Source organism: Molossus molossus, unplaced genomic scaffold (assembly GCF_014108415.1).
Source record: "Molossus molossus isolate mMolMol1 unplaced genomic scaffold, mMolMol1.p scaffold_m16_p_1, whole genome shotgun sequence".
Classification (NCBI taxonomy): Eukaryota; Metazoa; Chordata; class Mammalia; order Chiroptera; family Molossidae; genus Molossus; species Molossus molossus.
Window position 1 is genome coordinate 225,567,296 of NW_023425344.1, and position 13,369 is coordinate 225,580,664.

General features: G+C 55.0%; 1 protein-coding gene across 2 annotated transcripts in view; it reads left to right on the plus strand.

Annotated features, from left to right (window-relative positions):
- The window catches only part of RGS6 (regulator of G protein signaling 6), a 492,828-nt gene that overhangs the window by 462,287 nt on the left and 17,172 nt on the right, over positions 1-13,369 (plus strand). Inside the window, exons 16-17 of one of the 2 annotated variants that reach the window (XM_036258187.1) lie at positions 5,483-5,572; positions 9,161-9,214. In XM_036258187.1, coding sequence (XP_036114080.1) covers positions 5,483-5,572; positions 9,161-9,214 — 144 coding nt within the window. The remainder of the gene's footprint in view (positions 1-5,482; positions 5,573-9,160; positions 9,215-13,369) is intronic. The other variant, XM_036258184.1, reaches the window with a different exon arrangement.

Genomic DNA, 13,369 nt, shown 5'->3' on the forward strand with positions numbered 1-13,369 from the left:
ACATTCTGCCCCACAGCCTCACCGTCCTCCAAGGGACCGCACGGGACTGCACTTCCCGAAGTCTGCATGTCGCTCCAGGAAGCTCAGGGACGGAGGGCAGAGAGGCACAGGGACCTGCAAATAGAAAAGTAGGAGCCATGAGCATCGCTAGGAGGGCTGGGCAGCTGTCCAATGCCGCAGCCGGTGGGCTCCCTCCCCTGGAGGACGTCTGATGTCCCTCCCCTGGAGGACGTCCGATGTTTCCACTGGAGGATGTCTGATGTCCCTCCCCTGGAGGACATCCGATGTCCCTCCCCTGGAGGATGTCCGATGTTTCCACTGGAGGATGTCCGATGTCCCTCCCCTGGAGAACGTCCGATGTCCCTCCCCTGGAGGACGTCCGAAAGCTGGCGATGAGGTCTCAGTGCTGCAGGAACCCACAGCACACAGGAGACGGGAAGGTGTTGTCACGTAGTTCAGCTGCTCCAGCACACTCAGGCCCCAGGCCTCAGGCAGTTGTCTGATGACCTTCCCAACGCTAGTGAGGCTCACTGTGTTTTGTCTGAAAATAAAGGAGGTTTCCACATGAGGACTGTCCCGGCAAAACAGCGAGCTGCACAGGGCGGCTTGGAGACAGCTCCCTCTGCGGACGCCCTCTGCTCCCGCAGGCCGCATGGGCTTACTTCCGCCTTGGCCCCCAGGCAGGCCAAGCTCCCCTCCCGGCCAGGCCCAAGGAGGGGACGAGGGTGGGGAAGAGCGTCCCCTCTGGGCAAGGTGGCTAAGAGGGTCGGTATGACTCAGCGCTCACCCCAGGGAAACCCCCTCCCCCTGTGTCCGGAAGGCTGGTGGGACCCTGGCAGTTCTGCTGGTTCTCAACCATCTCTTTTTTAGGAAGAGAAAGGGAGGAAGGCAGGGAGGGAGGGAGGAGAAGAAAGTCAGAGGAAGGGAAAGAGGGAGGGAGAAAGATAAGACCAGGGGAACAAAAGCAAAGAAGAAAAGAACACAGTTCCCTGGTCCCTCCGGAATTCTCCTGGAGGGCTGGCTGGTCTTGCCAGTGGCTCTCTCGCTCTGCAGATTCTGGATATACATTTCCCTTTAAGACTGGTTGTCTGCAGAGCAGGGGAAACAAACCAGAACCCCCCCATAAATCAATAGAGGTCACTGCCAAAAGCTTTGTACACTTGCTGTCCCTGGCAGTGATAAACTCATTGCATTTGGGAACTGGCCAGAGACCCTGAGTCCTAGCTTAATTCTCATTCCCAGAAAAACCTCAGCGTGCCATTCACCCACCCCCTGTTTACTGTCTTTGTGTTTCCAAGACAAAGCTGGCAAGGAGGAAGGAACAGAGTTCCATAACTGGGCACATCAAAGGCTCCATTGCTTCTCTGGGGGAGGAGGCGGGCGGCGTCATGGACCTGTGGACTGTGGGAAGGAAGGCCCAGACCAGAGGGGCCTGAAGTCCCACCCTGCAGGGGACACAGATCGGCAGAGGTTCTTGACTCTGCTTCTCTCAGACCTTGCCTCATGCCTGCCACTGTTGCTGTGGCGCTGTCCCCTCGTAGGGCAATCTGAGACCGTCCCAGGGATGGCCAAGGGCTAGCCACAGGGCCGGCAGAGTGAGGTCGCCTCGTGCAACCCCCGCAGCAGGTCACGCTCTCCCTCCCTGCTTCCTCCCCACACCGGCTCCACCTTGGTTCCAGCTTTGCAGTGGGCCATGTGAGCCGGGAAGGATGGCAGGGGTCCCAGACTGCTCCTCTGACCCACACGGACCCCCCCCAGATTAGACCACCTCCGTCTGCTGCTCCTTCCTCCTTGCCCCTGGACTGTCCTTGTTGCTCTGGTGGATGAAACGATACAGCAGCAAGACCAGCCCGTCCTACCCCCAGTCCCCGTTTCCGGCTGCTAAGACCTTCCCACCCTGACGAGGACCCTCTGGTTGACAGACAATTGCCCACCTCTGGCCGGGAGGTCATCCGCTCACATCCGTCCACAGCACTCTCTGCTTGTGCCTCCTTGTAGCCTTCAGCTCGGATGTGCCCCCATGTTTACAAAAGCAGGGTGTACCCCACTAATGGGAATGGACCCACGGCAGGGACCCAAACAAAATGAACTAGTGGCTTGGGTTCGAGCCGACTTCGATAGTCGCAGTGGATGATCTCTGTGCATCGGTCCTGCCTAAGAGGATCTTGACCACAGCAGGGACCTTTTCTGTCTTTCAGGCTGCCGCCTCAATGCCCGGCACAGGGCCTGGCACCTCCTAGATGCTCAATGGATAACTGCTGAGGTATTTTTGTGATTGAGTGTTTAGGCGTCTGCTTTACCCTGGTCTTTTTTAATGGACACGTCCTTTCTGTCCGTGGACTAAGCTTTTCCTGCCCAGGAGGGGTCTGGAGGAATTCGCTGGATGGGGGTGGAGTTCATTGCCAAGGCCAGAGCGCTGGGCTAGGAGAGGCTCGCCTGCTCCTCCTGGGGAAGGGGGTATTTTGTAAGACCTACTGGGCATGTTGATTCCTCTGAGAAGTCAGAACAAGACGCAGGGATCTGCTGCCTCGGACAGGGACGTAGCGAGGGTCCAGGTGTGACTGACCCTCTTCAGATGAATCAGGAGCCACCTGGCTATGTTGGCCTGAGACAAGAATAAGGAGGCAGCGAGTCATTTTCACTCTGCGTTAACATTTGTACCTAAGATTTAAATGTTAGGACCATTTAAATAGACAAAAACTGCAGAGACCATCGATCCCTCAGTCTGGGCTCCGAGACCACTCGGGATGGACCAAGATGCTCACATATGGCCGTCCTTGGAGTTGAGTGTGAGCCCCAGTCTCCTCCCACACAGAGCAGGAACTGGCCCATCTCAAACCACCACAGTGTGGAGGCTGCACACTTGCCGAACATTAAGTTCAAACAAGAATCTCAGCGAACCAGGAAGCAATGTAAGTTCCGCTAACATTTGACCCTGTGTTGGATGCTATGCATAGATGAGATAAAAACATTGTTCCCTCGAGGAACGTAAAACTAGAGTGGGCTGGATTTTTGTCTGAAATTTGCAGGAAAACGCTTCGTGAGGCGTGTTGTTGCTCAGTGTATTAAAGCAGAGCACATCTGGACCATCGAAGGGGATGCAGCTCCAAGCCACTATTCAATCCCCCTGGCTCCTTGGAGGGCCCCTTCTCCCTAGTGGGTGTCACCCTGCTTTCGTAAACACGAGGAAAAATGAAGCCGATGCCCACAGGTCTGCCTGTGGTCCAACTGAAGATGAGTGGGGAGGTTTCACGTGTGGCCCAGGGGTTTCTGCTTTGTGCTTTCGCTTTCTCCTGTGGTGGGCAGGGAGGGGGTCTTGGTAAGCCATTGTCATGCCCCAGCTTCCTCTGGGATGTGCCAGTGATCTCCAAAATGTGCCTCCCTCCCACTCTCCCTTGGGAGGAGTACCCGAGGAACAGGTGCTCAAGGGCCAGCTCTCCACTCTCCTGAGCGCCGGGGCTCTGTCAGCTTCATGGGGTGAACTATGAGTGTGCGTCAGAGAAGAGCCTCCTTCCCGGCCAGCCTCCGCCTGACAGCCCCCCCCCCCCTCGTCACGGGCCCTTCAGGACAGCCGGGCCTCCCGTACAGCGAGCTCTGTTCCATTTCAACGGATAGATACGCTTTTCAGTGGACAAACTCCCTCTTTTTTTTTAAATCCTCACCTGATGGTGATATTTTTTCATTTATCTTCAAATGGGGGGGGGGGGGATATTGACGTGAGAGAGACACATCGATTGATTGGTTGCCTCCCACACAACCTCAACCAGGGCTGGGGATGAACCGCAATGGAGGTACGTGCCCTTGGCCAGAATCAAACCCGGGACTCTTTGGTCCACGGGCCAACGCTCTAACCGCTGGGCCAAACCGGCCAGGGCACAAACTCCCTCTTTTAATGAACCAGGCTTTCTCTGCCCTTAGTGAGGACAGATCTTTTAGGAAGGGACCAGGAAGTGACAGGGATTAGCTGGAAGTCCAGGGTGAAATTTGTTGCCAAAGCCAGAATGTAAATACCTCCAGGAGCCCAGGAGAAGAGAAGGCACCATGCCGCAGCATCTGCCTCCTGGACGTGAGCCTCGGGCCTGGCATTGGCCCCGGACTCCACGATCCGGTTCCCAGGCACCCTTCCAGGGGGAGCCGGTGGCCTCGACGTGCACAGGGACCCACTGTACTGTTGCCTGTGGAGATTTTTTTTAATTAAACTTTTTATTTTGAGATGCTTCTTAATTCACATGCACTTGAAAGAAATAATGCAGAGAGTATACAATATATCCAGCTTCCCCTAACGGTAACATCTGCAAAACTATAGTACAACGTCATGGCCATGATATCGACATTGCTACACTCACTGAGTTGATCAGATTTCCCCATTTTAGCCCTGGCTTGTTTGGCTTAGCAGTTAGCGCATCGGCCCACGGACTGAAGGGTCACTGGTTTGATTCCCAGTATGTGGGAGGCAACCAATCGATGTCTCTCTCTCTCTCTCTCTCTCTCTCTCTCTCTCTCTCTCCCCCCCCACCCCCACCCCCCTTCTAATCTATCTGAAAATCAATGGAAAAATATCCTCAGGTGAGGATTAACAACAAAAAAGATTCCCCAGTTGTACCTGTACTCATGTGTAATGTGTGGTTAGTTCTGTACAAACCCTATCACATGTATAGCTGTGCCAAGATACAGAGCTAATCCATCACCACAGGAATCCTTCATTGTCTTTCTTTGTTGTTGTTAATCCTCACCAAGGATATTTTTTCCATTGAATTTTAGAGAGAGTAGAAGAGAAGGAGCAGGAGAGAGAGAGAGAGAGAGAGAGAGAGAGAGAGAGAGAGAGAGAGAAACATAGATGAGAGAGACACATAGATGAGAGAGGGCCTCCTGCACATGCCCAACCAGGGCTGGAGATCGAACCTGTAACCCAGGTACGTGCCCTTGACTGGGAATGAACCCAAGACCCTTCAGTTGAGGGCCGGCCCTCTATCCATTGAGCCACACTGGCCAGGGCTCTATTGTCTTTTTAACCATACCCTCCCTCCCCTCTCTTGCCCTCTCCCATCCCCAACCTCTGCTAACCACTAATTTGTGTCTGTTTCTATAATTTGTCATTTCAAGGATGTCATATCAGTGGAATCGTGCAGTACGTGGCCTTCTGGGGCTTTTTCACTCCTCACAGTTCCTTGAGGTTCATCCACTTGGTGGGGGCGTCAATACTTTGCCCCTTCTTGAGGCTCTGCCTGTGGTCTAATCATTCAGCAGTACTGCGTCCTAACACGGCGCCAAGGACATGCTCCTCAGAGACCGGTTATTCTAAGAGATAGGCTATGTTTTGTTTGGGTTTCTGAGTGGGACAGAAACACAAAGCAAGCATGGAACACACAAGCTCACGCTGGTCCGTTTGTTTCCTCCCTAAAACGGTGGCTGGTTGGGTGGGGATTCCCTTCAGCCTCGGTTGACAGTTCCTTCTCGTATCTTCTGCCTGCTTCCTTCCCAGGAGCACATCTACAAGCTGATGAAGAGCGACAGCTATGCCCGCTTCCTCCGGTCAAACGCTTACCAGGACTTGCTGCTGGCCAAGAAGAAGGTATCTTTGGGAAGGGCAGGCTTGCCTGTCTTCGCGCTGTTGGTCCTTGCCTGCTGCTTGCTGCTGGTGTGACATGGAGTCTCATCCCTTGGGTTGTATTTCCTTTCTCTTGTCTTCTTTCCCTCCTCTACCTGCTCCCACTCCAGCGACAGACAGTTAGGATCGTCCCCACCCCCGAGGTCGTGGTGTGGATCCCGTCTCCATGTGCTCATTACCCCGTCTGCGTGCTCTGCCCACAGCAGGGAGTGTGACCACATACTCAGGCCACAGGGGCTCAGTGCAGACGTGCCAGGCTGGCAGTGACACCAGCGAACCCCTTAGGAAACCTGAGAGAGCCCCTCACTACAAAGTCCAGCCCTCGCCCGACAGATGGTCTCTCCCAGCCCAGCCCGGGGAGGAGGACGAGGCAAGGATGGGGCGGCCACCTCACTGGAGAGAGAACCTTACAGGTTTCCAGGGCCCTAGTCACTGCTCGGGTGTCCCCTCCCTGACACCCCATTCCTCTGCCTCAGCTGCCCCACAGTGTTTGTGTCTTAATTTAACCAAGAAGTCACTGTACCCTAGCTCCTCCTGCCTCCACCACTGAGCCTTATGTCATGGTTTCCGGCAGCCCTTGGCACCTGGATTTTGGGGTAACTAAAGCCGGGGCGAACTCGGTTGGGCCTGGGAGGAGGGAAGGAACTGCGGAGAGGGACGTGGGGTCTGGGAAGGGGAGGAAGAGAGGTGGTGCGTGATCCCAGCATGCTTTGCAAGCCCTCCACTTCTCGGCTCTGCTCTGAGGCCCCGTGTGGCCAAGCGCGTCTCCTTGCACCCAGTTCCACGGCTTCTGTGCCACGCCACCGGAGGAGCACAGCGCCTCCATCCATCCCTTCTCCTCGCTCCCAGCCTCCCAGCCCCCCGCCCTGAGCAGGTGGTCGTCCAGCGCCAGGTTCTCCGCCGGCCTCGCGGCCCTTCTCTCTGTGCTCTGCCCACCTCCTGTGCCAGGGCCATGTGTCTGGTGGCACCCCGTACATAACTGCAGAGTCTCCCGAGCATGCGTGTCCTGCTGTCCTGCCCCTAGGGCGCCTGAGGACTCCCTGAGCATCTGAGGAACCGATGGTCAGGGGCCCAGTGTTCTCGGCTGCCTGCACCCTTTTCATCGGGTGCCATCTCTACTCTGATGGAAAATGTGACTCTTGGCCTCTTGCCAGTTCCCTTGCAAGGGATGGAGATGGAAGGGCCCTGGCAGAGGCGACTGGTACCCCCATAAATGTCTCTGATGCTGAATTTTTTCAAGGAAGGTTATGGAGACTTTTGGTATCTCCAGCCCAGATCTCACGGGAGAACGTCAAAGTGTTTCTTATTCCTCGTGGCTCCAAAGCCCAAAATCCTGCGGCTCCGCAGTCTGAGCCACGTGGGCCTGTCTGTGCACCCAGACAAGCCAGAGGCCCTTCCGTGTCCTTGGGGGTTTGAGCACAGAGACAACGCAGGGAGGAGTAACATACCTGTGGCTGCAGGTCCTCCCGCACGAGGAATACTTCTCAGAGGAGGTCACTTGAGTGAGGAAGGAGCCTATGGCGTCCCTGTGAAATGTTACAAATGAAATTCCTTGGAAGTATCCACCCAACCCCCAAAGTAAGGGCCATTCTCGTGACAGAAAGTCCTTGCACATGCCAATACTTTTCAATAGCCAGGGCTTAACTGTCTCCCAAAAAGGTGACAAAACCTACTTTTCCTCCATTTCTCCCCGAGAGTCTCCAGGTGTGGCTTGGATTTGTCACGGCACCTGCAGGTAGGTTTAGGGTGTCTTCTGACTTCGGGGATGGGCTTCCCCTGTGGCATACACGACCAGGTCATAAAAGATATGTGAGAGTCACAGCCTTCTGCTGATGGAGGGTATGAATGGGCCTCGCCTTCCTGCTGAGAGAGGTCTGGGGACACAGCCTTCTGACCCTCCATCCCTGACTCCCCTCCCATGCTAGTATTTCCAAAGGTAAGGTTAGTCACTTTGATGTACCGGGTCCCTGAGGGGCAAGTGAGCTGGGTTGTGACGGCTCCTCCGGGACAATTACGTGCCAGTGGCAGTGGTCCTCCAGGCCACTCGGAGGGGCTGTGCGAGGCAGAGGGCCTGCTGAGCCAGGCCGACGGCTCCCCTGTGAGCACCAGCTTGGTAGCCAGAGCACAGGAATGAGTGGCACAGGATGCCAGCTGCAGGGCCTGGGGCCAGCCTGGCATGAGCCAAATGCATGCCACCCAGGCTGCCCACTGTCCTGAAGCTGAGTTCTGCCACCCCCGGGCGGAGACCTGACGTGGTCCTCAGGGCCCAGCACAGATCCTTCGGTCCCTTGTCCCAGGAGAGAGACCGGCCTGGCTCTGCAGTGCTGGGTCCTTTGTGTGTTATTTTCTTTCAGCAACATCCTGTCTGTCTTCAGACAGCCAGCTGAGGACAGAGGCATGACTGCCAGAGAAGCCCTCTGACCTGTCCATGTGGACAGGTGGCTGCTCTTTGCCACATCACGCACCCCCACAGACACCTGCTGCTTCTTCATCTCCCTAATTTCCATTATTTGCTGTGTGTGTGTGTGTGTGTGTGTGTGTGTGGCTGTGTGTCTATGTGAGTGTATATTCTCTCTAGATTTCCCAGTCTTGGGCTCAGGGCTCTGGGACAGGGCTCTAGGATACACTAGCAGGTCTTTGGGGTGTAATTCTCTCCCCAGATCCCTTGAACAAGCGGAAAACTTGGTGATACGGTCAGTTACACGGCCTCCTCCTCGGGCAGTGGTGGGCTGCTAGCCCTCCAGAGTATCCCAGGGTTCTGCATCCTCTGGCCCTGCCAGGGGCCCTCAGCTAAGAGCCCCCCAGGAAGGTTCCCGAGCTCTGGCAGCCTGCTGTGAGTAACCCTGGAAAGCGGTCGCCTGCCTGGGTACTGAGAGCATTTTCTTTCCAGAACATTCTCTGAAGCCCAAGACCCTTTACAAAGGACATGAATAGGCCCTCCTTACGCTGAGGGCACAGAATGAGAGCCATTAGGGGGCCAGTAGGGAGTCACTGAAGTTAGCAAACTTTCTAGCTGCATCTGGCCAGGAAAATCTCAGAGAAAGTCATAACCCAGACCCTCAGCCGCTTCTTGACGTCTCATCAGCATCCCCCACACACCCCACAGCCCCCGAGAGCTAATCTGTTCTACGTCCCCATGGGGCCCCCCGGATGGCTGCCCGTGGGCTCAGGGGCACAACCCCCAGGGGCTCCTGCGCATGGGCAGTGCCAGTGGTGAGCAGTGAGCAGGCAGCTCGGAGTGCTGCGTGCCGCGTGCCGCGTACCCTGCAGAGCCGCCTGGCTCCTAGGAGCCCTGAGGATGATTAATGCAGCCCGGAGAAGCACACCCCTCTCGCTGCTCTGCGGAGCAGCACCATCTCCTGGGGGCTGGTTTTCTGTCTCCCCTCTGACCCTCGCATACAGCGCTGGCTGCTTCTCTTCCCGTTCCTGCGCCCTGTTCGCTTTTCTGTCCATTAGCTGCCGCTCTGCTGTTTGGAAACCACGTGTAAGCTGAAGATTTTTTTTCTGTATTTTTCTCCCTACCTTTTTTTTGTTTGTTTGTTTTTCCTAAAGCCAGAAAGTGAGCAAGGTCGTAGAACTTCCTTAGAAAAGTTCACTCGCAGTGTGGTAAGTTCAGCTGGTTTTGTTCCCTCTCGTTTCTTTGGTTTCTCTCGTTTTCTCAGTTCCTTTTTGTTGTCATTTCCTTTGGGGTGGGAGGGAGTCCAGCGCTTTCCCCCTCAACACCTCCCATTTCTTTTGCAAATGTCTGCAGCTTCACTTCTAGGGATGGATTTGCAAAAGCCCAAGCGGCTCCCTCTGCAGAAGGTGTGCACTGACCGCCCAGCCTCGAGCTTGGCACTTGACCTCCGTGCAGGGCTGAGGAGGATGGACGGCCCGCCGCCCGGGCTGCGCGGTCTGTGCATCTTCTGCAGCCGCCCAGGGAGAAGGCCATCCAACTCTCTCACGAAATAAATTGGCTCAGAACCGTAGCTCACCTAAAAAAAAAATCCAAATTTCCCTCTGTGAACTCAGGCAGTCGTGCGGAGCGGTCGCGAGCTGGTGCTGCTGTGTAGGCGGCTTTTGCGTGTGCAGGAGGTGGCCGTGCTGCATGGGTTCTGGCGATGTGGTCCAGCTGGTGTGCGAAAGTGGCCTCTGCATGAGTTACAGCCCTCGTCAGCTCATTTGCATAGTGTGACCGGGAGAAAAGGGCAGGTAGCCCTGGGTGGAGGGAGCAGCAGTTCCCAGGGGCAAGGCCTTGAGGGAGTCAAGGTGGGCTGCAGGTCCACTGTCCTTGTAGAGAAGTGGCCCTACCCCACGCACACTCAGAGTGGCACATAGGAGACCCCAAGGGACAGGCGAGAGTGCTGAAGGACAGGTCTCCCCCATGTTGCACAGGGCCTACAGGACAGCATCCCCCTCCTCCCCCCCCTGCCGTTCTCTGTGAGATTCAAGCACAAGGCCTGGTGCACAGGAGTGTTCAGTCCCGCTCATTCACTTACTTGTTAAGAACAATCTGCTGAGTTCATGGGCCCCAGCCTGCTCCGTCCGTATCAACCCAGAGGGAACCAACGCGGCAGCCGGGGAGCAGGGCGCCCACAGTGGGACTGGCCACACTTCCCCTCCTGCGGGTGGAAACCCACCGGTGCCGACTGCCTTCCCCCCTCGCTGATGAGGAAAGGCCTTGTGAAACCTGACTACTGTGTGATTGGTACCTTTATTTCATCCTTTTAACATAAAATCTAAGAATTCTGGGTTGAAAGCACCCTAGTTGTTTGCCTATTGTAGCTAGATGCATTTTAACTGAATTTAAACATGATTTTGAATTTGCTACATGTAAGCATCATAGTAGCCTTAGTAGGTGGCCATTAAAATACGGGTGCTCATCTTTTCTCTTCTTTGGTCTTCCCTCTCCATGGTCCTTGCCACCGGGCCGTCAGAGCTTGCAGAATGCGAGGCCTGCCGGTCACGGCTGTCTCCACGCTGGCTCGCCGTGGCCATGTGGCTTCACACCCCAAGGAGGTGCCCCCGGCCGTCAAGGGCGAGGCCTGTGGCTGTTCCTCCGCTCCCAATGGCCTGATAGCGGCAGGAACCCATTCCTTTGTGTCTCTTTGGAGGCCTGGATGTGTGGGTGGAGGGTGTTTAGGGATTGTGTTGACAAGCCCAGAGCGCACTCTGAAGCGCCTTGGACTGTCGGCAGACCAGGGAAGCAGAGCTCCCGCAGCCCCACGGAGGCCCTTCAGGTTGGCTGACCACATGAGCCAAGGGTATGAGGAAGGAAGACTGGTAGGTATTCAGACGAGACATCCAAACACCACCGGGCTGCTTTTCATGAGAAGTGGGTATCAGAAAGGGCCAGATGGTGCTGACGAAGCTCTGTGGAGAGCATGTATTGACGTCCCTTCGTCCTGGAGTGGGGTTGGTTCAGTGGTCCCCCAAAGTCTGGTAACGAAGCATCTGGAATGAGAAAGCACCAGACATCTGCCCAGCGTCTGATGCGTGCACATGGGGGGATTTACAGAGATGTTTTCAGGGCCAGCTGAAGGAGGAGAATCTCCCAAGCTCCTGAAATTTCTAGCATTTATATGATAAAAGGCCCAAAACTTTAAAAAAACAGTCTTCAATGTCCTACTGTTCTTTTATGAAGACTCTGGTGGGCGATGTGTTCTGATGTTTCAGTTCCAGTGGTGGAAATGGAGATGGATTTGCACGGATCCATCCATGTTCCTCGTGAGGACACCGCATCACACAAGAGGTGTCCGAGTTCGGCCCATGGCTGTTGCACAGTGACAGCTCGCAGGGTATTTAAGGCTGGATCCCAAGACCTTGGTCTGAACAGCCCAGGGTTCTAATCAAATGGAATTAACCAACCAACCAATAGGCTTTGCAATTGGATAGCCATTTTCTAGGTATACTATACATAAAGTGCTTGATTTCTATAAAAGAGGGTCTACACGAATATTTCATCCGCTACCTACTGGGAACTGTAAGACTCAATGAAAAGCTGGTTCAGTGGCATTGGCGTGGTGCCTGGAGAGACGTGCCCAAGACCATCCGTGTCGGGGGCTAATCAGGGAAAAATGAAGGAGTGAGGCTGGGCAGCTCAGGGATCAAGGATGTGAGACCAGCTGCTGTTTAGGACTAATTGGTGGCGAGAAATGTTGATCTGGGTGATTGGTTAGCTCAGTCAGCTAGCTTCTCATCAAAACGGAATCTGAATCCAAAATGTACCCCATGCCAATGTCGTTTCTTTCCTTGGTAAAGGAGGGACATTTGGAGAAAGCATGTTGTTCTTTCCAAGGCTCAGGTGCATCATGAATGCAGAGATCACCTGTTGAAGGTGACAGATGCCCCCTTTTACATGAGATCCTGGAGAGCTGTTTAACGCAGGTCATGAAGCTGCTAGGGCAGTGCTGTGTGAGCTTCTTCCAAGAGAAGTGCCTTCAGAGTCAACCTGACCTTGAATATACAAAGCAAATGTCTGGGGGTATGCAGTGCCCAGCACTGTGTGGCTTGATGGACTGAGCCACCAAGCCTGCATGAAGCCCCGCTTGTTTATCTGAACAGGGAAGGCCCCGGTACAGAACCAAACATAACTGAAAGTTATGGCCTGGTACAACTAGCCCATACGCAGCTTTATCACAAACAGAAAACAGGCCCAGCCGGTGTGGCTCAGTGGATTGAGCACCTTCCATGGACTGAGAGGTCCCAATTTGATTCCCAGTCAGGGCACATGCCCGGCTTTCAGGCTCCATCCCCAGTAGGGGGCGTGCAGGAGGCAGCTATTAATATTTTTCACATCAATGTTTCTATCTCTTTCTCCCTTCCCTCTCTCTCAAAAAAAAAAAAAAATCAATGAAAACATATTTAAAGAAAACAAAACAGAAAACAGAACTTCCTCTGATGGGCCCAGCCCCAAAGATGCGCAGCTGGCGGAGCAGCGCACAGGCTGGGTTTCAGCTCCCACTGGCCTTCCGCTGCCCTCGTGCGGTGAATGCCTCACACCATGGGTCCTGGGCTGAGGAAGCCGTCTCAGGAAGAGCTCTAACACACAGCAGCTCCTCAGAGGGGACCCAGACATGGCCTCCAGTCAAATGCATGGAGCCTGGCTATCCCTGGCCCTGTCCACTGCAAAGCTTCCTTTTGCGGTGGTTGTAAAACTGAGCCACAGCAGGAAACATCTGGCCGTCATTGTGGGTTTCCTCTGCATCACCTGCCATCTCCTCTTCGGGTTCTTCGGTGGGAAGTCCCAGGCACTACTGACGGGGGGAGGAAGGTTCTGAAACTAAAGACCACTTCCTGCCCCTGTGCCCATCAGCCCGCCGTTCCCACCGTCTTCCCGATTCTGCGGCTGACAGATGAGGGTGTGAGGGAGGCTGGAGCGGCAAGGCTCACCCTCCCCATTCTGTCTGAGGCGTGCTCATTACATCAGGGTCTGCCACAGCGTGGGGAGGGCCTCCCCAGGAGCTGACTCCGACACAGAGGACCAGGGGATGCATGGGAGGAGACGAGAGGAAGCAAAGGCCCTTTAGCCAAGACTCAACAGCAGCAATTAGACGGTCCCTTTCAGGATGGTGACCGAAGTCATCCAGTGAGAACTCGAGCCTGGGGAGGAGAAGCTAGAGCAAGTCTCTTGCTCCTGGTGTGCAGGTCCATGGAGGGATGACTCGTTAATGAGGAGCTCCAAGCGACGCTGGCATTAGCCTCCCTGGATACCTTTGCAGGGGCCTCAGTCGGATGCTCAGCTGCCCTCTGACATCAGCTGTAGCCTTGGGCTTCAAAGCT